Here is a 21,575-nt window from a genome sequence, read left to right as displayed (position 1 = left end):
TCAGTCTGTTTGCGCCGGTGCCGTCCTCATTGCCCCGGTTTTGGGGAGGCAAGAAAGCCTATACTGCGTTATATTAGAGGCAATTGTCAGTCTAAGCTTGGGTTGGTGAAGACATTTGTTTTGTGAGGCTTTGTCAGTTGGGTTATTGGGTCCCTATGAAGCCCTTTTGGCTCGAGGACGGAGACAACTTATTGCTTGAGTGTTTTGTCAATGTGCGATTTAAAGCCGCGTGTTTCAAGCCTATAGTGCCGATAGATCACAGCATGAGACATTGTTCTCATGAGATAGGAAACAGATTCATAAGAATATTCTTCTCGAGTAGCGACTTGGCGGCACATGAGCTATCATGGAACCGTCAGATGCCAAAGACCACCACGGCGAGAAAAGTGATTCGATTTTGACAGAGTTTCAAGCTAATAAAAGGTGGAGAAGCGACTTTGAATGAGCGGCCCTCGTCGGAAGACCCCATAGATCTATTTCAGCCTTAATCTTGTGGTTAGAGAGAATAGACAACGGCACGAGACTGTTGCCGAATCCAACAAGTCACCTTCCAAGTAACTCTTGGACCTTGGTATTCACCTCTAATGACATCCTCCGGCTAATAAAGCAGAGGGATACAAACAACTTTCTTCCCGCTGTAAGGTGTCTCCACAGGATCCTGGATCCTGGTATGACGAAAGTGAGTGGCTGCTGCGAATCAGCGGATCGAAACTTTTATTTCCCGCTTTATCCGGATCTCACGAGATTACAGATTACAATAAAACACAATACGAACAGCACGAGCAGCGTCGTCAAAGGACCTTATGCTCCTGCATCGACTTCACCGTATCCGTGACATCGTCTCGAGATCGATGTACTTCCATCGCCCCTGCGGCAAGCCCTTGGACAGAATATCCAGACTGACGGTCATATCCCATCCCGTGGGGTGAACCCCAGGGGGCAAGGTCTGCGAGGGGTGCCCCGCGGGGACTCGATCCTGGAGGGCGGGGAAGTTCTTCCGGATGATATTGACAATCAACTGCGGGGTGAGGAGGCCAAAGGTGAGTGTACCGTGCTGTACATGGCCAGTGTGGCCGTCTACCGTCTTTACCTCTCACCGATATCCCATTTCCCGGGTCCGAAGCTGGCCGCGTTGACATTGGGGCTACGAGCTCGACCACGACAGGGTTCTTCCATGGAAGTACTACGAGCGAGATGCCGAGATGCACAGGCAATATGGTAGCCTTTTTCTGACGTTGACTCGATCATCAGTCGCACTAATGAGACCTCCAGGGTCAATCGTGCGAGTCACCCCGGAAGACTCTGTTCGACGAGCTTGTCTGACAGAACCAGTCCAAGGTCCCGTTCGACGCAGACGTATGCAGGGAGGTGGCGCAGGTGCGTCCCTATGGATCTTCACTCAATCGAGAGAAATTGATCAAAGAAGGTCTAATTCTGATGGTTTGGATCCTCCGCAGTCCTTTCAGCAAGCCGCCGGTCATAATTCAAACCGCATCCTCGAGGCTACCATTACCCTGCTCGCCATAGACAAAGAGCAGTAAGAGAGATTATGCACCTCGCTCGAGCCAGTCTTGGCAAATATGCCGCGCCCATCCTGGGTGGAGGATTCCCAAAAAGGTGTGTCGACAAATCCGAGTCACGAGGTATCCAACCCGGTCTAACCACAAGCTTTCCGCCCCTCCGACCCCGGTAGGGATGACAATCTACTGGATGCTTCGGGATCCCGTCGTCTGCGTTTTCTACTGACATCGCAGCAAAAGGGAAGCTGAAAAGGGGGCCCGACTGATCGGCACCGCAAGACCCGACACACTGGCGGGGGGTGAGACAACCCCGCTATTTCCGAGCCGAACAACCACTCAGACATGGTGGACTGATGGAGAGACTACTAATTTAAGCACGTGAGACTAGCCCCTAACCGGTAAGATGTTATGATCGCCCGCGGCCGAATTATTACCTTCTAGACTAGTTTACTCGGCACCCGCATACCATACCGAGTCTGAAACCCGATCCCGCCGATCATCTTCTCTTCTCCTTCCACGGGTTTCCACGTAACTTTATCCGAGACCCTAATTCTGGGTTCGGTATCGATCGCCCCCTGACCATACCGTACCGTACCGTACCCGTTGCTCCAAACTTCACCGCTACTTGGGATGGATTTGAAAACAGAGGAAAGTGAACAAAACGATGCTAATATTCAGAATTCATCGAGTTGATAACGCTAAGATCTACCGGAACTCGAAGTGACCGTCGATGTTGAACAGGCGCTCGGCGAGGTTGATGTCGCGAACGTGCCAGTTGCCGTGCTCGTCGCGGAGCTCACCGCGGACGACGGGGACGTGGGCGCCGCCCTCGATGTCGAAGTGCACCCCGCGGGCGGACTCGAAGAAGTTGTGGCCGCCCCATTGGAAGTGGCCTGTTCCGTGCCATCAGTACCGGGGCTTATAACTTAGAGAGATGAGAAGGGTGCATACCGTCGATGTTGCCAATGAAGTGGTTCAGGTCAATGTGGGCGGGGCGCTCCTGGCCGTGCGCATCGCGGAGGATGGCGTGGAGGAAGGGCCCCTCGAGGCGGATGGAACCGTGGACGGCGGACTCGTGGAAGCTCATTGTGGAGGTGTGTGTGGTAGATGGTAGGAGGAGATTGAGAGTGGTCGGATGAGGAGAAATTGAGATGAGGAATGAATGCCAATCCCGGAGGGCGTGCGGCTCCCTTTTATAAGCTGGTTGTCGCTCTCCTTTACCCACGGAGAAGGCGGGCTATCACCCCATCTCGGTCTGTATTGCCCGCATTGACTACTTGGCTGGTGGGGATCCGTATTCGTCTACGTACGTAGCTGAGTCGCGACGGTGAAGGCCGAGGGGGCCATTTCTGGCGAGACAGCCACGGTGTCTGGGTGGTTTTGGCGGGGAGGGGCATTGAGGGGCTGTGAGGCTGAGCAGAACAATCGTGAGGCGTGGCTGAGAGGCGCACACAGAAGGACAGCTGAAGAGAGAGGTGATATCCACTTTCTATCAGATCGGGTAAGGCGAACCGGTGTCGGCGGTGGGTCAGGGGAGGTGGCGATTACCTAATGGGTATTGACCGTCTCATCTTTGAGGGACTGGAAGTTGAGCTTGTCTGCGTAGTATGGGGTATACCTGCACCTGATCATAACCGATGGGGAAAGCTTGGGGTCATGTCGTGATCAGGTGGCGGGGATCGACGGGCTATGATGGATGATGTGCCGACGAGTCCAATTATGACAAGTCTAATGCTTTACATATGACTTACAATACTCATCTCACGCAAGTAGGCAAGTATCTTGCGGCATTTATTGAGATATTAATGACGTAGCTGTTAACGTATACACGATCATTTCAGAAGTTGGAAATGTATAGATGCAATGAGTCGACGTGGGCGATATCGCTATCAACTCCCGGTTCAGGCCTTTCACGCCAGCGTCAGTCATGAAACCTCCGTTTGGATGAGTCAGATTCAGGGAAACGGCATCAAAGCGGATTTTATTGAATTTGCATCAATGCTTCTAAATAAATGCTTCACCATATCCACAGTGTGATACAAAGATCCATCCGCGAAAGGAAGCCGGTACATTATGCCCACATCTTCTTAAACTTAGCATTGAACTCCGTCCGCAACAGTTGAAACATCTCGAGAACTCGTTGCAATCCATCTTGGTCGAACACGGATTCCATTTGCTGGCATACTTTCCCTTGGCCCTGCTCGTCGTGGTCGGTGGGCAATGTCTCGTCGAGACCAGCTGGAACAGTATCCGCATTGCTCTTGGTTGCATTGTCCATCATATCCTCCCAACTGTCCGGTACTTCTTCCTCGGGATCAGGGGCGAAGACAGTCTTGCCTTTTTTCTCATTCGCCTTCTGCTTCGCCACCGGGTTCTTCTCCCTCACGGGCAAAGCAGACTGGGCCAAGCTGTCAACCTCATCCTTCTCCTCCTGCGCATCCCCGCATCCCATAACTCCCAAATCATCCGGCTCCCCCACTGATGACTTCGCATCCGACTTTAGAAAATTCTCGAGACTCGCGACAATCGTCGCTAGTATCAGAGAGAAGTCATTCAACAGAAACCACAGATCACCGCGCCGAATCATGTTCTCCTTATCTAGCGCCGACTTGTTGCCATGCTTAAAGAAGTCATACAAATACGCATTCAGCGGGCCTGCCTCTCCGTCCGACTCAACTGGCACATGCGGGATAACGGACTGTTCGAGCCACACTCCCTGACGCACTGATTTACAGAGGTGTGCGATGGTCTTGGGGGGGTCAGGACAGGATAGGGCGACGAAGGCTGATGTGATCGCCGCCTGGGTCGGGCACATGACTGCTGGTCTTGTGCGATTGTCACGGGCGGTGAATTGAGAGATTGAATTCGTGCCGCCTTGTTTCAGCTTGGTCAATGGAAGCACATCATCTGGGTCGTGGAGGTGCTGGTCAACGAAGGTAGCGACGTAAGTGGAGTAGATGTCCAAGGTCTCGCGATTGTGGTACCGCAGGATTCGCTCAGCTGTACGGGGAAGTGGTGGAAGGACTACCACAGAGGTTGACTGTTTGTGGCGTTTAAGGTGGCGCTTGATGACGGAGGCATGAATGGGCCGGCGGCCAAATAGGTGCGACATGACTACCATTAGGGTGCGGAGGGTTCGTTCAGGATTCTCATCGAGATGCTTGCTCAAGCGGTGGAAATATCCCGCTTTGAGGAGAGAGTGGAGAGCGAAACTGGAGTTCTCGGTGTAGTAAAGATGGGAAATCGCGCCGGCAAAGTTGAGTGGCACTCCAGTCTCATCGAGGAGTTGGTTGCGCCGGAGGTAATCGATCGAGAAGCGTAGATGGTGAAGCACCGTCTGTCTGGACTCTGGCCCGCCAAGGTAAATGCGCGGACTTGACAGGATCGAGTCAACAACTTTCTTTGCGAGGATAGCCTGGTCCGATTCATGAAGTAAAATACAAAGACGAAGAACTAGACTGGTGGTGATGGGAAAGTGTCCGTTGAGGTCAGGCAGCTTGGAGCTCATGAGGCGACGGACTTTCAGATCAGAGATGCCCTGAAAGACGACATTACCCAAGTAGTCAAAGCCACGGCGACCTGCCCGCCCCGCAGATTGTCGAAAGTTGAGCGCTGTTAGAAACACCGAATCACCTGCAAACACGACTGTTTTGCAGGGCATGTTGATACCCAGCGCCAGCGTGCCAGTGGCAATGACGACGCGCAGAAACCCCTTCCGAAACAATATCTCACACACATTGCGGTATTTGCGATTCATACCTGCATGGTGAACGCCTACTCCGCGTCTCAGCGCGTCGATGAACCTATCAGGTACATCAAAGGATTCTAGCTCCGCGGCATATGTTTCAAAGTCCGATTTCGATAGTGCCCTTCCATTGGCCAGAGAGAATCTATCAAGCGGCTCGTCGGGGTCAAAAGACGCGTACCAGTCGGGCTCCTCTGAGGCAGCTTCTCGCAGTCGGTCTGCCCGTGATACCTTGTCGGCGTTGTGGCTTGTGGCCTTTTTGACACGACTCGAGCTGGACTTTTTCCATGCCTGAAAACGGGCCAGTTTGCTTTTCCATTCTGCATCAGACTCTTTCCAAGATCTTTCGGCATTCTGCAGCTCGCTACAAATGTGATGGCAGATTTTCTCGCACCAGCTCCGGTCATAGTTGAAAAACAGGGCCGGAAGGGCGCCTTGCTCGGAGAGAGCGTAGATGAGCGGTAGAGTCGTATCCAGCAGGGCTTCTAGGCCGACCAATTTCGTGTGATGACTGTTCGCAGTCGATGAAGAATGAACATCAGTTTTCTTGTTGCTGAGAGCGTTCTCGGATAGCTCCTGCACCACGGCGTCAAATGGCGATTTCCGGTCTCCCATCCATGATGCAAGAACTGCTTTCAATCTAGCCTCGAATGGGAAAACATCAGCTTTGGTCATGATTTCCGGCATCATGGCTGAAGGAGATAGAGAGGCATCAAGGGCAAATTCCTTTGTTTGATTTGTGACCATTGCTTGCCAGAGCTTCAAGCAGTCGCGGGGCTCAAGTGAAAGATCGTCTGGTATGCCCCTTGAACGGTCGATCAAACTCGTTACGGGGTGTATGAACTCCATGTCAGCACATCCATCTAGACCGAGGACTGGAAGCACTGCGGGCCCCGGGAGGCCATCAAAGTTAAACCTGGCTGGTGGACGATAGATGTACTTCCTGAGATCCGACCAGCGGACTTTGTGCTCCACTGTTTTCAGCTCAAAGCCATTTGCCCGTTGTGTCAGGCTCAGCCAATCGCTGAACTCTTTGGGATTGCCGACGGTTGCAGAGAGTGCGACGATAGGACATGGTGCCAGAAGAAGTAGCTGTTCCCAGACTACGCCGTCGTCGGCTTGACCAATGCAATGCACCTCATCAAAGATAATTCGCTTTATGCGGGAGGACCATGACTTTGCGTTACCTGGCGCAAGAAGCATGATTTGAAGAATGTGTGGCACTGTGATGAGTACCTGGCACTTCGTCGGATTGTTGACTCGAGTATCACGGGTGTGAATGGCCCAAACAGACTTTCCAGCGTGCTTGTAGGTTTTGGTGAATCGTGCTTCGATCTCTGCGGCGACTTGGTTGACGAGGGCTTTGGTGGGTGCGACATACACCAGGACTCCGTCATCACTGTCTTGGAGAACTTGTTTGATCGCATAGAACCTGCACATATGTTAGGTAAGCTTGCAGATAAGGCCTAATCACTCACGATATGAATGTTTTCCCAGCACTGGTAGGAGCCACCACAAAAAGACTTGCCTTGGCATCTATCTGATCCAGGATCTCTCGTTGCCATCTATCAGGCGCAAAACCCCTGACCCGGGAGTCTGGCGCTGACTCCATGTTGCGATCGAGAAAGGGGCCTGCGTGGAGAAGCTGAAACTCACGAAATGACAATCCTATGTGTAAGCCCTCAGTATCGGCTCCCGGGAACGCGAACTCGAATGTCAGGGATTGATTGCCATGAGGGACTAGGTTGACTTCCGGAAGGCCTAGTGCTATCGAAGTTTTCGAGATGCACTGGATAATATCTTGAGTTACTCCCACTGGCACCTTGGTGATTTGAAGAATTGTATGCCAAATGAGGGCCACTATATGCATTGACTGGCTTTTTTTCGAGGCGAAGCATCGCTTGCGCCAAAGACCAACCAGGGTGCTTATCAAGTATGTTAGAACTTCAGCTTCTAAATGACATCGCTTCTCTTCTGGCAAGCCCTCAAGGTAGGACTTGGTGTTCACGTATCGCTGGGCAAGACTTGGCTCTTTATCGAAGCAGCGGCGCTGGTCCTGCCACACTTCCATCTGCTTCTTGATAAACATTAATTGCTTGTCCTGAATCTTGGATGATGGATTGGGTCCTGTGGAACGACGGGTATTCTCCTGGTTTCTGGTAGTTCTGCGATCCGCAATTCCTTTCGATTCTCGAAACACTTTTTCGGGCTGCAAGATGCCTCCGGTCGCATCTGTGAGACTAAGAGCATACTGCCTGATATCTCTCATCAAGCGCTGATAACGACGTTGAATCTTCTCGGGCGGTGCGGCGGGCTGCTTCACGTCCAAGGGACGGCGGGCATTATGCCAATGGGTTCGCTCCGTGAACGGTTTCGAACGTGCAGAACTCGAAATCCCCAGAGCAGAAGGTTCAATGTCCAATGAAATGGGTCCCAGGTGCTTGTCCAAAATGGGGTTACTGAAAGGCATGACAGAGCCCAAGATATTCGAGTGGCTCTTGCATCTCGAGAGGCTTGTGACTTGCGTGTGCTCCTGGTACTGGCGGTTTGCCGACATGGCACCGTCTCCTGTCATGATAGTTCTGGCAATCTCTTGTGTGCAGATCTTGCTGAGTGTTGATACGAGGAGATTGTATCTCTCCACTACCGTAGGGCTGATAAGCATTGCTACACTCAAGTTCTGATCCCTGTTCAGAGTTCCGAGAAAGATCCTTCCGTCAATCATATCGATTAAGTCGCTGGGCACATGGTCATCCGCAGTGAATTCTTGCCAGGAGGGAGACTGCAAGACGGCCAGCGCCATATCGTTGTACTGTCTCAGGAAATCCGCCCCGGGCCCAGAAGCATCGGGTTGACATGGGCGGTCACACAGTCGACACTCGGACAGAACTGCCGTGTGTAGCAACATAGCTTCCATGCATTTGCCAGCCTTCTTACGTTGTTTGCCAGTTTCTCCCAAAGCACTAAGAGTGAATACAACGGCCCATTCGCGCTGAGATAGGCTCGGACGTGGGACAGTTTCGTAAACTCTCCTGAAACTTGTCTTGATTCGTTCACTTGGTTTACCTGCAGGGGAGCTGACCGCAGGGTGGGACACTGTGGCAGGATGGCACATGTTAGCCGCATACTTCTCGCCGTTTGAGCTCGGTTGAGAGATAATACCGTGCACAGATTTCGAGTCCACATCCTGATCTTCGGACGACTTCTGTCTAGACACACCCGATCCCTCGAGGATTGTCGAAATGACCTGTACAGGTCAGTATGTGCTAATGTCTCAGACTGAATAGTTCCACTTACCTTAGTATCCCGAAGCTCGAGACTATTGATGAGCGAGACTGTATAGCCGCGAGACAGGGACCAAGAAATAAAAGTTCGGAACGTAGCGGAGTTGTTCACGGCGGCTTCATTAGGCTTCGCACCAGTTTCAAGTCGTACCTTCCCAGAGGAATTCTCGTCGTCTAGTCCCGAGGTGTTGTGCTTTTCCTCATCATACATATAGAGGGCATCAGAATTTTCTGCTTTCTCGGCGCAAGGCTGGTGATGGATCGCTAGATCTTCCCCATCATGACACATGATGAAGTACGCACGGGTTGCCACAAGGTAGTCGTCGAAATCCTTGCAGTCGTGCCTTTCGAAACAGCGGATGTGCATGGACGGGATAGTTTCTGGTAAGTGGCGACTCATATGTTGCAGGATGACTTCACGAGCTAGGCGATACTTCGACCAGTTATCCGCGCTGCTGTGCTGTGGGATGCATGCCTCTGAATGGGATGCGAAGAAGACGATGTGAAAGTGACACTTCCTCTGGTGGAGTTGTGCGAGGAATCTCTCGACGATGTAAGTGGCATGAAGGAGCTGAAATCCGAGGTCAAAATCTAGCATATCGTCGGAAAAGCAGTGGCGTAGGAGCGAGTCGCCCTCCAGGACGAACAGTTCGTCCCCGGCATAATCTCCGATGAGATCGATAGTTCGTGGACTAGAAAGGCTTTTCCTGGTCCAAGCAGAATACGTTAGCTGAGGCTGGAATAGGAGTCAGGCCACCGCAGGAAAGAACACACCCTTTGAAAAGGAATGCCCAGTTGGGATCGTCCGGCGGGCTTGAGGCAGTCGACATGTTGAGTGGACACCATCTGCTTCGTGTGTCAAGGTCAGAGCTTAGGGAATAGGAAAAATTTGAGGAGACGATGCTGTGTGATGAAAAGAGGGGAAAGGACCGGGATGTGGAAGGAGATTGCTGATGGTTGGGTGGCCTTTATCAGCCAGAGGCCTTAGCGGGAAACTGCCTGCTAGAATTTGATATTTCCACCATTCACCGTGGCGATCCTTCACCCAGCGAGTTCCACAGCATCTAGCTCGACCGTCTTGATAATCTCCTGATTCCACAGCCCAGCAACAGACTAACCCTGTACTGTACATATTCAGGCAGACCAGTACAAATAATCAAAATGAGTAGCACAGTTCTCTGCTGACAACCAAGAGAGTCTGAGGATTCCTCTAACAAATACCTTGATGGCTCTTCGGATGCTGATCATGGAAAGATCGACTGTATACGGTATGCAGCTGAGCAGTCCAGTACCGTGTAGTATAACCGATGGCCGATCCGATAACTGGATAACTTCAAGGTTGGGATAAGAATGTGCCTTATCGATAAGGCTGACTCCACTCCCAAGTTGTGCCTGACAGCCTGTCCATCCCCCAATCCGGTCTAGACCATCGCAGCCCCGCCCCACGTGATCTCAAATTTCCCTCTTCCCACTTTCCCATCCACCGATCAAACAATTTCCCCCTCCACTCATCCCACGCACCAACAGAACTTCGAACGGAGTCTACACATCCATCCAGACAATGCCACGAATACCTCTCGCCCCGCTCGCCTCCCTCACGCAAACCCGCTATGTCATCCACCTGACCACCGGCAAACGCCTCGTGCTGTTCCGCCTTCCCACCATCGAGCCATCCATCACCTCCCCCACACCCAAGAACGAAGCCAACGGATGGTCCTACTACGCCATGGAAGCGGAGTGTCCGCACGCCGGCGGTCCGATGCAGGATTCGTCGATCGACATTGAAGATTCCGCCTACGTGGCCTCCTGCCCGTGGCACGCGTACGACTTCAACGTGGAGACCGGGGAGTCAAGTGTCGGGATCAAGGCGTGCACGTTCGCCGTGGATGTGTGGGGCGCGGTGGAGTTCGGGGATCAGGCGGTGCTGGAATACCCGGAGGACGGGGTGGGATTGGTCAAAATGGAGGCTGTTAGTGAGAAGATCAAGCTGAAGACGGAGGTAACGGGCAAGCGTGATGACACCAGCAATAAGACAAACGGGAACAACGAGACGGCTGCCTCTTCTCAACAAACCACAGAAAATGACGCTACTCCCTCTGGCCCGGCGGTCTACCTCGACGACAAGGCGACCGTGTGTGACTGGTGCGCGCACATCCTGAACACCTCGAACCCGGAGCACAAGATCGAGCTGACGGCGCATCTGTTCTCCATCTTCACGGCGCGCGAAGGCACAACCGACCAGATGGAGATCGGCGACGGCAGCGGCGTGACGCTCCCGGCGATCCCGCCCCGCGATGGCCTCGTCGACATCAAGCCGGGCCAGATGCCCCGCGCGGGACGCGGCGGCACGCAGAAGAGTCGTATCATGATGCTGCACGCGCTGGCGAACATCGAGCAGTGGGCGATCGATCTGGCGGTGGACATCTGCGTGCGGTTCGCGGCGTTCCGCACGACGGCCACGGAACCACGGGGTCTGCCGCGCGCGTTCTTCCACGACTGGTTGAAGGTCGCCAACGACGAGGCGAAGCATTTCTCGCTGCTGCGGACGCGGCTGGAGGAGATGGGCTCGTACTTCGGGGCGATTCCGGTGCACCATGGGCTGTGGGAGTCGGCGACGCTGACGGGGCATGATCTCCGCGCACGGATTAGCATCATCGCGTTGGTGCATGAGGCGCGGGGGCTGGATGTGAACCCGATGACGATCGACAAGTTCCGCAAGGCAGGCGATGAAGAGAGTGTGCAGTCCCTTGAAATCATCCACAATGACGAGATCACCCATGTGACGACGGGCCATCGGTGGTTGACGTGGATCTGCGGGCAGGAGCAGACGGATCCAGTGCAGGTGTTCCGGTCGAATGTGCAGCAATACTGGGTGGGGGCGCTGCGGGAGCCGTTCAACACCGAGGCGCGCATGCAGGCCGGGCTGGACGAGCGGTATTACGGCAATCTCGTGGGATATGGTCGGGCGTGAGCATGGCAGGTTGACGCCACCGTCACCTATATCATCGAGTCACCCTCATCGAGCGCTCGCTCGAACTCATCTGTCTGCGCCAGGCTTTAGCAGACAACGACACAGCGTCAAGCCCCCATTCCCACCCGCAGGGCCGCCCTCGTGGCAAAAATACCGAGACAAGCAGAAAGCGAAACAGCACTGCAATTTGTCCTGTGCGCCCAAGTACTATTCACAACGAAACCTGTACCACAACCTGCATCTTGTACATAGCATACCCATTAGCGTTAAACGAGTAACCCCACAAGCCAGCAACTTAACCACGAGCACATCCTCCACTCCTCATCTAGCATGCATACCATATGTATGCCAACATCAACGCTGCCCCCACTCATACCCCGACTCCGAATGCGGCAACAACCTGCCTGCCCCAGCAGCAGCAGCAGGGTCTCGATTATCACCCCCATCACCCTCCCCCGTATCCTCCGCCTCAAAACCCCCAACACTGCCCCCCTCCTCAACCTCCCGATCCAAAATCCGCTGATACTCCTCCCGTCTCCGCCGGACCCCCTCACCACCACCATCACCATCCCCCTTAACAACCCAACCCCCCATCCCCCTTACCCGAAGAACCCAAAACGCAATCTACCACAAACAACACATTAGCAAAAACATCCACAACCCCCCACCCCCCAAAAGAAAAAAAAAAAAAGTAAAAGAATACAGACCCTCAACCCCCCGACAACCCCCACCCCCACCACCAAAAACCACAGCACCTTGACCTCCTCGCCCCTCCACACCCCGGCACACGCCCGCGTATACCCCAACTGCAACACACAGGCATCATCCCCGTGACTCCGATCCTTGAACGGCCACGCGCGGTCCCTTACACTGCGCAGCCCACAGCACTGCAATCGATCCTGGATCGTCCGGATGGTCGCCGCGTCGCGGGCGTGGAAATACGTCTGCCAGGTTCGGTCGAGGGTGCAGCTGCTAACCCCTGTGGTGTTTAGGTAGGTGAGGACGAGGGTGAGGAGGAGGGTTGTTAGGGCTGTGTGGAGGGTGTTGAGGATCGGGATTATCAGGGTTAGTTTGGGGGAGGCGGTGCGTTTGAGGAGGGTCGTTGCGGTTAGGGTTGCGAGGGTGTAGGGGGTTAGGAGGGTGGTGAGGATTGGGAGGGCGGGGGGGAGGGGGAGGGAGAGGGTCTTTGTGCGGGTCCAGGCGAGGCTTTTTTTGTTGGTTGTTAGTTAGTAGGCTGGGGGCTGGGATGAGGGACGGACATTGACAGGATGAAGGAGAGCATGGAGAGCTTTGTTTCGCGTGGTTAGTTTTTCTGTTTGGTTTAAGTGGGATGGTGGGGCACGTACGAGGGTGACGAGGAGGTGGATGAGGAAGACGGAGTTGGGTCTGAGGGGCATGGTGGTGGTTGTATCTGATTGACAGGCTGAAGTTGGAATCGAGGGGGTTGATGAGGTTGAGGTTGATGGAGTGATGGAGTGATGGAGGAAGAGGGGAGGATGCGGGGTTGGGTTGAGTGAGACATGCAGTGGAAGTAATTCACCAGCCACAGCTGGGGTGTTACTTGCACCTACCTGTCTTTACATGTACTGCACATTTGGAAGCTTTCACTGCCGAAACATTTAAGCAACTGTGGAAGACCCATACATCGGTTGGTTGGAAAGAGTAGGGAGAGTGTACTACTACCGGATAAACACAGCCAGTATGTGATGCCATCAACCTACGTAGAAGACAATAATAAAGATCATAACCTCATATTCAATCTACCGTTCCATGAATCTAGTAACTCCTCATCCGTCCAATGCTTTTATAGATCCATATTACCAGTACCCTATACCGACCTCACTCCCATCCAATGCCCCTTGTACTATAACCCCCTCAACCACTCCCCCCCATTACACTCCTCTCACACTCTCCCCCGCAAAAAAAGCTTCTCCAGGGCAACCCACCTCCCAAACCCCGGAAACTCCCCCACGCCGCCATCCCGCTCCACCACCGCCTTCCGCTCGATCTCATAGAACCGCCACGCCCGCAACACCGCCAACGCCACCGCGCCCACGGCAAACAGGCCGCCCACATACACCTTCGCACCCAAATACCCTCCGCCAGCCAGATCCACCAACCGCAGCGCAATCACCTCCGCCACCGTCGTGGGCGCCACGAGCATGAAGCAGACCAGCCCGAACGTCGCCGGGAGCCGCTTCAATCCAACCACGTCCGTCAGCACGGGGGCGACCGTACCCCAAAACGTGCCGCAGACGGAGCCGGCCAGGAGGGCGAAGAGGAGCAGCAGCGGGTACGAGGACAGAAAGACCCAGAGGGTGAGGCAGAGCACCGCGCAGACGAGGGTCGTGAGCATCGACACGGTGATGCGGCCGTGCCGGTCGGAGAGGTACCCCATCAACGGCCGGCCGAGGGCGAGACCCAGGTTGAGGCAGGCGCTGGCGATGGAGCCCTGGCTTGGGGTCAGGGCGATGGAGGCCGCGTAGTTCGGGAGCGAGTAGAGGAGGGCGATAAACCCCAGGTCCGTGGAGGTGCCCCAGATGATGATGAGGAGGACTTCGAGGTGGGTGAGTTCCGTGGGGCTGCAGAAGAGAGTGGTTGTGGCGGTGGTGGTGGCTGCGGGGCGAGCGCGGTTGCGTCGGGATCGTAGGACAGAGGGCGCGGGATGAGGGCTGGGGCGGTCGCGGAGGAGCAGCGAGCACAGGAGGTTGGCGCCCAAAGCGCACGCGGCGAGGACCCGGTAGGTGCCTTGGATGCCGATGGTCTCGATGCTGCGGCCCGCGATCAGACTGTATGCCAGCCCGCCCAGCCCGGTGCCGGAGGAGGCAAGCCCGGAGGAGAAGCTGCGTTTGCTGCTGAACCACTTGGGCAGGATGGCAGTGGCGGTCAGGTACAGAAAGCCCATCCCGGAGCCGAAGCAGATGCCCTGCGTCAGGAGGAGATGCCAGAACTGGGTGGCATACGAGGCGCTGAAAAGAGCGGCGGAGACGAGCACAGTCCCCAACAGCAGCGTGGGCATTGTGCCAACCGTCTGATGGGTTTGCGTGACCAGGGGACCGATGAGCAGACACTGCCCAATCGAGACGCCTCCGATCAGAGCGAAGCCCAGGTGGCTGGCGTTGGGGAAGGTCGAATGCGACAGGAAGTAGTTCAGAATCACTCCCCATGCGCTGCTGACCCCCCAGGTGTGCACATTGATCATGAACACACAGAAGGTGCACACCCAGGCATACCCTCCGTCGGGAGGGATGTCCTCAAATGAGGTCACGTTGAGGGCATTTCCGGCGTTGTTGTCGAAGTCTTGCAGTTCCAGATTGCTTGGAGCAGCAAGTCGTTCCCGACTCGATTCGTTCATCTTGAGTATCCTTTTGAATGTATTGTTTGGATGGGGGAGACTGGGGATGCACCAAAGACGAAGATTGTGTTTGTGCGAGCAGGGCTTTATATGCACATGATGCAACTCACCCCGCAGCCACGATGAGTCAAGTAGACCGCGGTCGAGACACCACACCAACGCAGGCCAGCTCAGTCGCACACAGACCTAACTCGTTCTGATCAGCTGCAGCATAATGATGGTAAATTATGCTGTCTCAAAATTTCCAAGGGAGAAGCAGGATGCCGCCAAGAAAGATGAATGGTGGGAATTATGTACGTCGGCTCACGGCCTTGCTAACTAGCAATAAATTAAATGACATAACCATTTTGTACACATCACTGAGAAACACTAGACTCGGTCTTTCCATTCTTCTACACAAGAGATCGATTAGCATAATTTGAGATAGCAATTTGAGATAGAGTAGGCACGAGACTCACCAGCTTGCGGCTGTAAGAAACACCAAGGTTGCTGTTGCTCCGCGAGTCGTAAGGGAAAGGAGCAGTGTAGTTGAAGGTAGCGGTCAGTCCCTTCCAGGTCTTCTTGACTTGAGACAAGATACCATGGCCAGCCGAGCAAGTACCCATGGTGAGAGGAACAGGCCATCCGGCAGTGTAGGTGCTGTAGTCGTCATCAGAGAGCGGACCGGGGTGGGTTTCGTTCATGTAGAGGTTGGTGGTGTCAACTTCATAGTTGACATAGCCGGTCTTTTCAGCCACCCACTTGAAGAGGTTGGCACCACAGTCCCAGCGACCCAGAGACGGGAGACCCCAGTTGGCGGACATGGAGGCAATGACGGAATAGTGGGTATAGAAGGTATCATCGGTGGTACCACGGAGGTTCTCCGGGACGGCACCACCCAGCAAGAAGGTATAGACATTGTTGCCAATCTCGTAGGTGCTGGTCTCGTCGAAGGTCAGCATAACGAGAGTGTCCTTGGTGAAGTACTCGTTCTCGAGAAGCTTAGTCAGGAAGTCGTAGGTCCAGGCCCCGGAGGTCTCGATGTTGGAGTCGTGGCCGTCATTGGTCATGTTGGGGGTGATGAACATGTACTGAGGGAGACGCTCGTGCTCCAAATCCTCGTAGAAGGTAGTGAAGTTCTTGATCTGTCGTAGACGGAGGGAATCTTCCGTCACGGAATCGAACAAGATCAGAGGGTTGTGCTTCCGCACGTACACGTTGGCACCGCTCTCCGGGTAGCGGTACCCCTGGTAACCAGGGTAGGGCAGAGCCTCCTGGTACTCTCCCCACACGATGTTCTTAGTATCAAACAAGTCCGCGATGGTGGACACGTTGCTGGGGATTTGGTGGAAGTCATCGTTGTCCATGCCAAAGGTGTCACCGGCGGCCGAGGCACAGTAGTTGGGCTCCGAGGGGTGGGTAATAGCCCAGAAGTTGCTGAGCAAAAGACCCTTCTTGGCCAACTCGGCCAGGTGAGTGTTCCCAGCGGCAGTATCGTAGTCCTAATCTGATCAGTATGGTCCATCTACTTGTATACATCACCAGGAATCGACATACGGTGTTCTCCAACCAAATATTCACGAAGCGGTTGAATGAGAGACCCTTGACGTTGGACACTGGTGAGTATGGCTGAACCGAGGCCTTGGCTGCGGCAATCTCCGCGGCGGAAGGGTATTCCTCCGTGGTGGTCTGCGCGAGAGCAAGCGACAGTCCTCCAAGGAGGGTCAAGACGGATTGCTTGGTGAACATGATGCCCGATGGATGAAACGGAGGCCAGGTGAGTGATTAAAACCGGATGGCTTGCGGGTTGGAGGCACAAAGAAGGAAAGAGGACATGAGAGCATTGTGATTGTGGAGCGCCTTTATATATGTTTCCTTTCCTCAAACTTGCGATGTCTTGCGATGTCGGACGAGGTGGTTGACAGCTTGGAGCCCATGGGGGCATGTGTCTACATCTCCGCTGCCGATAGGAAGCTTTGTGAACCGTGTAATTGCAGTGAAGCGATTGGCCCTGTGGATTTAAGCGATGGCATCTAGCCCCTCCTGCATGCACTTGATTGCGCAGCGAGGTATCTAATCTCCGACGGGGGAGCAGGAGAAAGCCGGTTATGCATGGGTGATGAGAATGACTGGCAGTTCTGCAGGGGAAAAGTAGATGGATGGATGATGGAGGAATCATGCACGTTGCGATTCACTCGGCGCTGACTGGCCAGCGGGACAGCGGGAAGCAAAGTGGGTGGAAAGTGGGCCTGAGGCCAGGCGACGGGCACGTGCCCCAACCAGCGGCAGCGACGCGGTCGGCAAGACTGCTGCAGCATACCTTAAAAACCTGGGGGGAAGATGAGAACCTTGAAGAGGAATGGGGAAAAGAAACCGAAAAGATAAACAAGATAGAAAAGGTAGAAAATGTGGAGAAAAAAGAACTTCAAAATCGACAAAATCACGCGGCGTAGAACAAATAAAGAAATGTATCAACCATGCTATCATTGCTACTCATTATTTGCAAAGCGACTGGAAATCTATCATCTATAATATATCATGACTAGCGATGAAAGACCCCTCCCTCTAACACATCAAATCGTCTAAGCAAAGAACTTGGCCTCTCCCTCCTTGAGCTTGCCAGCGCCGACCAGTCTCTGCACCTCCTCGGTGTACACAGTCTTGACGGCAGCCGCGTCCTTGCCAGCAGCAGTAAGGCGACCAGCCAGACCAGCCAGCTCCTCCGCATCGATCTTGCTGAGGATGAGATCGACGTCTCCCAAGACGGAGTCGACCTGGGCGGCCGAAGGAGCCTCATCGAAGTAGTTGACATCCTTGACGGATCCCTTGACAACACGCTTGTTCTTCTTGGTGGCGTTCTTAGCGGCCTCCTTGGCCTTCTTGTTGGCCTCACGCTCGGCCTTGGCGGCCTCCTCGGCATCCTTCTTGCGCTGCTCCTCCTCCAGGCGAGCCTTCTCCTTCTCCTCGACGAGACGCTTGGCCTCGGCCTCTCTCTCGAGACGCTTCTTGTCCTTGTCGGCACGGGCGGCCTTGCGGAACTTCTTGATTCTCTCGTCACCGGCGGCGCAGTCGTCGACCAGGTGGCGGAGACGGGCGGTGTCCTCGGTCTTGCGCTTGCGGCGGGCGTTGGCGTTCTTCTTCTCGACGTGACGCTTCTGGTCACGGCTCTCGTTGTCATCAGGGACATCCTCGTCCAGGTACTCGAAGGTACGCCAGCTGTCGAAGTTGTACCAGAAGTTGTAGAACTCCTCGACGACCTCCTGGCTGCTGTTCTCGTCACCGAGCTCGGGGACGGGCTGGATGTTGGAGAAGCGGCCCTCGGAGATGAAGACCTTGCGCCAGAGCTTGTAGAAGTTCTTGGCAGCCTCCTTCTTGGTGGGGGGCTCGACGTCGGCGGCCTCGTCGACGGAGTCGAACTGGCGGCGCTTGACGGGGTCGGAGAGCACCTCGTGGGCCTTCTGGATACACTTGAAGAACTGGTCGTTCTCGTCACGGTCGCCCAGAGCGGCCTTCTTGTCGGGGTGGTGGCGAAGGACCTTCTTGCGGTGAGCACGCTTGATCTGCTCGGGGGTGGCGCGCCAGCGGTACTTGGTCAGGCCGAGAACCTGGTAGTGATCTTGGCTCTGCAAGGGATTAGCATCGAGCAGCAGCAGTCTTTTAGTTACTGGTAAACCGTACCTTCCAGTCCTTAGCCTCTCTGGCGAGGAGCATGTTGTCCTCGGGCTCGGAGATCTCGCCAAGGTCGTCCTCCTCGGTCTTCTTGACATTCTGCTGGGCCTGGATTCTCTCATCCTCGGAGAAGGTACGTCCGTGACGCTTCTGTGGGAATTGTAAGCATCTTACCCTGAGGTCAACTTCAAGCAGGATGGAAAAATGAGACATACTCTGCGGGCGTGGGCCAAAAAGAAGGGACCGACGGCCTCGAGGTTTCTCTGGGTGGCGCCAGAGAGAGTGCCAACGGCCTTGAAGTCCTTCTCGGCGCTCCAGCCGGAAGGCAGGGCGGGGAGAGCAAGGTTGAAAGTCTGAGTGGAAGTCATGATGGACTTTTGAGATGCCTCGGATGAAGATGGGAAGAGACAATGGAAGACCCCAACAAGAACGTTGTGTGAGCGGGAGAAAACTTGGAAGGCTTCAAGGCCCTCCAGGTGCTTTTTTATTTTTTTCTGCCCCGACTTGCCGCTTGGCCCGGAGCCAATCACGGGTGACTTGTTTCGGAGGTTCTTCGAAAGCCTCGATTCCGCTGCGAAGATCACTTGCTTGTCAACAGAATACCTACTTGTTTCTCTCAACTACGATCGGTCTGCTTTACGGTCTTGTCTTTCATTATCCTTCTAGCGAGTAAGTAGAGGGTCTACTACAACTCAACCGCTCTCACAACCACTCCCGCCGCTCGCTCTTCGCAGCTACCGATCCGCAAACCGTCATCTGGAGACTCATACTCGAGCACAGTACAAGCCCAGACCGTTCACTCCCGACACACGCAACACACAAGCCACTCATCGTCTTCCACAAAACTCACACATTTCGATATGGCTTCTCAAGGCGTTGTCTCCGCACGCAGTGCCTACCGGCAACTTCTCCGCGCGACCCGCGTGGCCTTCCACAGTCCGTCCACCCGATCTCTTCCCTCAACCGCCTCTCCAAGAACACCGCTGACTTCTACTCCTTCCCCACAGACGACCTCCGCGTCATGGTCGCAGCGCGTCAAGAAGCGCGCCGCAACTTCGACAACCACCCTCGCCAGGGCATCGACACCCCAATGCAGATCAACCACGCCATCGAGGTGGCCAACATCCTGCGTCACAACATCGTGCAGGGCGTGCGCGACGACGGCGACGAGAATGCCAAGTGGGGTGCGCTTTTTGCCTCCGGTCCCGACCCTTTTCCAGAACAAGACGATGCTAACAACGATCGTAGAACTCCGGATCCACGACGAGATCGAGCGCGGCGACAACGATTCCATCAAGATCGCCGGGAAGAAGGTCAAGGTGGACAAGCCCTGCTCTGCCTGATCACGACGATTCGATTGTACAGCGACAGACTACAGTCTAAACGGGCGGGGAGGGGGTGCGGTGGTGGATTGCAAAGATATGCATTGCGGTTTGTATTATAGTATACCCGAAGTTTCCTTTTGTTTTCTCTCTTCTCTCCTTTCTGGCGTCTCTTTGGGGTATTTCATGGTTTGTAGAACTACAAGGTAGACAAATGCATACACAAAATATGAAAGAAATAAAAAGAAAGTCAAAAACGCCCGCTCTCAAACATACATCATATGAAGCTCCCTCCGTCCTTCGGAAAACCAGTGTCAACAAAAAAAGAGTTTAATCGCCGTTCAAACTGGAGTACTGGATTTCGCCAGCACCCGGGGGCGGTGCCACCGCATAGTTCTGGGGTCTTTGTTCCTTAGCCAGGTCCTCTCCGGCCGCCGTGATGGCTCGCTTGCCGCCATCGCCGGAGGGGCGCGTGCCCACGGCTTGTCGGCCCTCGCGGGCGTTCTTCATCCGCTCCTCCCGGTCCATGTTGTCCAGCGGCTTGGGCTTGCCCCACCGGACGCGCAGGGGACAACCCTGGAGGACGGCCTTGCCCTGGCAGTGCTTGGCGGCCGCCTCGGCGCCCTCACGGGTGGCGAAGTTGATGAACGCCGAGTGGGCGCGGTGGGAGCAGATCAAGGAGCGGAGCGAGCCGAATTGGGTGAAGAAGGTGCGCAGTTCGTGCTCGGGCAGGTCGTCCTCGACGCCCGTCACGAACAACGAGGTGATGTTGGGGTCGGCGGGCGGGTTGATGTCGTCGGCGGAGGGCGGCACCTGCGCCGCACTGGGGAAGGGACGCCCGCCACGTCCCCCGCGCATTCCTCCTCCCGCTCCGCGTCCGCCCCGGCCGGGCAGCGGTGTTCCCCTTCGGCTCTCGCTGGTGCGAATCGGACCCGGCCCGTTACCGTACCGACTGTGGACGACGGGCGCCTCGCTGGACCCTGTGGCGGGACCCTCCCCGTCTTCGGGGGCCGCCTCGATCCGGCGCTGTTTGCGGTAGTAGGGCTCGCTGTTGGCGAGTCTGCGGAGCAGCTCGCGCGCTTTCTCGTCGGTCTTCTCGTACTCCTCGACCGCGCCGCGGCCTTCCTCGATCTCCTTCTCGTGGCCCTGGGCGTAGTATTCGCGGTTGATGGTGCTTTCCGGGCCCGGGGCGACCATCTTCAGGGCGGCATCACGGACGACGATGGGCAAGCCGAAGGACAGATCCAGCATGCAGCACTGGCAGCAGTTCTTGAGGCGGGCGCAGGTGAGGCAGATGGTGGTGCGCTTGGTGCGGGCGGTGCGGTCGGCCTTCCAGCGGAAGATGGTGAACGGACGCGTACACTGTAACAGTGTTAGTATCGGTGGCTAGAATGGGTGCGCAGAGCGACCGTCGGGAGGGCTACCTACAAGTTTGCATTCTGCGCCATAGTCCTCTTTCAGCATCTGAACGTAAGGATTGTCCGGGAGACAGCTTTCACAGACTGACGGGAAGTCGGTGGTTTCCCATCCGGATCGGTTGAGATCCTGCTTGATCTGGGCAGGAGGCATGGTGGTGAGGTAGTTTGAAGCTCTCTGTGTGGGTGAACTGGAGGAGTTGACAGCGGCAGCAAGAACTTGGATTATCGATAGTCATCGTGGCTGAATGTGGCTAGTGGAGAGCGTTGTGGCGAATGCATGACATAAGCACCCGCAGCTAGCCTTCACGTGAC

At 55.0% G+C, this 21,575-nt stretch overlaps 10 protein-coding genes across 10 annotated transcripts; 2 read left to right on the top strand and 8 right to left on the bottom strand.

The window, feature by feature from the left end:
* Positions 1–820: 820 nt before the first annotated feature.
* On the bottom strand, positions 821–1,139 carry BO66DRAFT_439798 (uncharacterized protein; the record flags this gene model as incomplete). The annotated part of the gene is made up of 2 exons (XM_025651182.1): positions 821–1,054; positions 1,098–1,139. The coding sequence occupies 2 exons, from the start codon at positions 1,137–1,139 to the stop codon at positions 821–823; spliced, it is 276 nt and encodes a 91-aa protein (XP_025502610.1).
* Positions 1,140–2,152: 1,013 nt separating this feature from the next.
* BO66DRAFT_352395 (CVNH domain-containing protein) lies at positions 2,153–2,658 on the bottom strand. Its single transcript, XM_025644774.1, has 2 exons — positions 2,472–2,658; positions 2,153–2,413 (listed from the first exon to the last, which is right to left on the bottom strand). The coding sequence occupies exons 1-2, from the start codon at positions 2,605–2,607 to the stop codon at positions 2,226–2,228; spliced, it is 324 nt and encodes a 107-aa protein (XP_025502609.1). The 5' UTR covers positions 2,608–2,658; the 3' UTR covers positions 2,153–2,225.
* Positions 2,659–3,494: 836 nt separating this feature from the next.
* BO66DRAFT_352393 (putative DEAD/DEAH box helicase) lies at positions 3,495–9,441 on the bottom strand. Its single transcript, XM_025644773.1, has 5 exons — positions 9,324–9,441; positions 8,563–9,256; positions 8,428–8,512; positions 6,744–8,361; positions 3,495–6,697 (listed from the first exon to the last, which is right to left on the bottom strand). The coding sequence occupies exons 1-5, from the start codon at positions 9,377–9,379 to the stop codon at positions 3,592–3,594; spliced, it is 5,559 nt and encodes a 1,852-aa protein (XP_025502608.1). The 5' UTR covers positions 9,380–9,441; the 3' UTR covers positions 3,495–3,591.
* Positions 9,442–10,051: 610 nt separating this feature from the next.
* BO66DRAFT_392877 (Rieske [2Fe-2S] domain protein) lies at positions 10,052–11,812 on the top strand. Its single transcript, XM_025647626.1, has one exon. The coding sequence runs from the start codon at positions 10,111–10,113 to the stop codon at positions 11,518–11,520; it is 1,410 nt and encodes a 469-aa protein (XP_025502607.1). The 5' UTR covers positions 10,052–10,110; the 3' UTR covers positions 11,521–11,812.
* A 62-nt stretch (positions 11,813–11,874) lies between these two features.
* Positions 11,875–12,929, bottom strand: BO66DRAFT_472463 (uncharacterized protein; the record flags this gene model as incomplete). The annotated part of the gene is made up of 4 exons (XM_025652948.1): positions 12,867–12,929; positions 12,780–12,808; positions 12,228–12,726; positions 11,875–12,144 (listed from the first exon to the last, which is right to left on the bottom strand). Exons 1-4 carry the CDS (start codon positions 12,915–12,917, stop codon positions 11,875–11,877), a joined length of 849 nt encoding a protein of 282 aa, XP_025502606.1. The 5' UTR covers positions 12,918–12,929.
* Positions 12,930–13,423: 494 nt separating this feature from the next.
* Positions 13,424–15,071, bottom strand: BO66DRAFT_454672 (MFS general substrate transporter; the record flags this gene model as incomplete). The annotated part of the gene is made up of 1 exon (XM_025652032.1): positions 13,424–15,071. Exon 1 carries the CDS (start codon positions 14,873–14,875, stop codon positions 13,424–13,426), a length of 1,452 nt encoding a protein of 483 aa, XP_025502605.1. The 5' UTR covers positions 14,876–15,071.
* Positions 15,072–15,131: 60 nt separating this feature from the next.
* BO66DRAFT_472461 (putative acid phosphatase) lies at positions 15,132–17,006 on the bottom strand. Its single transcript, XM_025652947.1, has 3 exons — positions 16,412–17,006; positions 15,334–16,356; positions 15,132–15,267 (listed from the first exon to the last, which is right to left on the bottom strand). The coding sequence occupies exons 1-3, from the start codon at positions 16,601–16,603 to the stop codon at positions 15,232–15,234; spliced, it is 1,251 nt and encodes a 416-aa protein (XP_025502604.1). The 5' UTR covers positions 16,604–17,006; the 3' UTR covers positions 15,132–15,231.
* Positions 17,007–17,342: 336 nt separating this feature from the next.
* Positions 17,343–18,960, bottom strand: BO66DRAFT_429714 (putative ribosome associated DnaJ chaperone Zuotin). Its single transcript, XM_025650475.1, has 3 exons — positions 18,739–18,960; positions 18,533–18,673; positions 17,343–18,477 (listed from the first exon to the last, which is right to left on the bottom strand). The coding sequence occupies exons 1-3, from the start codon at positions 18,889–18,891 to the stop codon at positions 17,437–17,439; spliced, it is 1,335 nt and encodes a 444-aa protein (XP_025502603.1). The 5' UTR covers positions 18,892–18,960; the 3' UTR covers positions 17,343–17,436.
* Positions 18,961–19,290: 330 nt separating this feature from the next.
* Positions 19,291–20,021, top strand: BO66DRAFT_121391 (LYR motif-containing protein). Its single transcript, XM_025641904.1, has 3 exons — positions 19,291–19,459; positions 19,531–19,707; positions 19,772–20,021. Exons 1-3 carry the CDS (start codon positions 19,384–19,386, stop codon positions 19,864–19,866), a joined length of 348 nt encoding a protein of 115 aa, XP_025502602.1. The 5' UTR covers positions 19,291–19,383; the 3' UTR covers positions 19,867–20,021.
* Positions 19,959–21,491, bottom strand: slt11 (Pre-mRNA-splicing factor ECM2). Its single transcript, XM_025649949.1, has 2 exons — positions 21,274–21,491; positions 19,959–21,207 (listed from the first exon to the last, which is right to left on the bottom strand). The coding sequence occupies exons 1-2, from the start codon at positions 21,412–21,414 to the stop codon at positions 20,176–20,178; spliced, it is 1,173 nt and encodes a 390-aa protein (XP_025502601.1). The 5' UTR covers positions 21,415–21,491; the 3' UTR covers positions 19,959–20,175.
* Between the last annotated feature and the right edge of the window lie 84 nt (positions 21,492–21,575).

The sequence above is a fragment of the Aspergillus aculeatinus genome (assembly GCF_003184765.1).
Source record: "Aspergillus aculeatinus CBS 121060 unplaced genomic scaffold BO66scaffold_32, whole genome shotgun sequence".
NCBI classification, from domain to species: domain Eukaryota; kingdom Fungi; phylum Ascomycota; class Eurotiomycetes; order Eurotiales; family Aspergillaceae; genus Aspergillus; species Aspergillus aculeatinus.
This window is presented reverse-complemented; position numbering and strand designations above follow the sequence as displayed.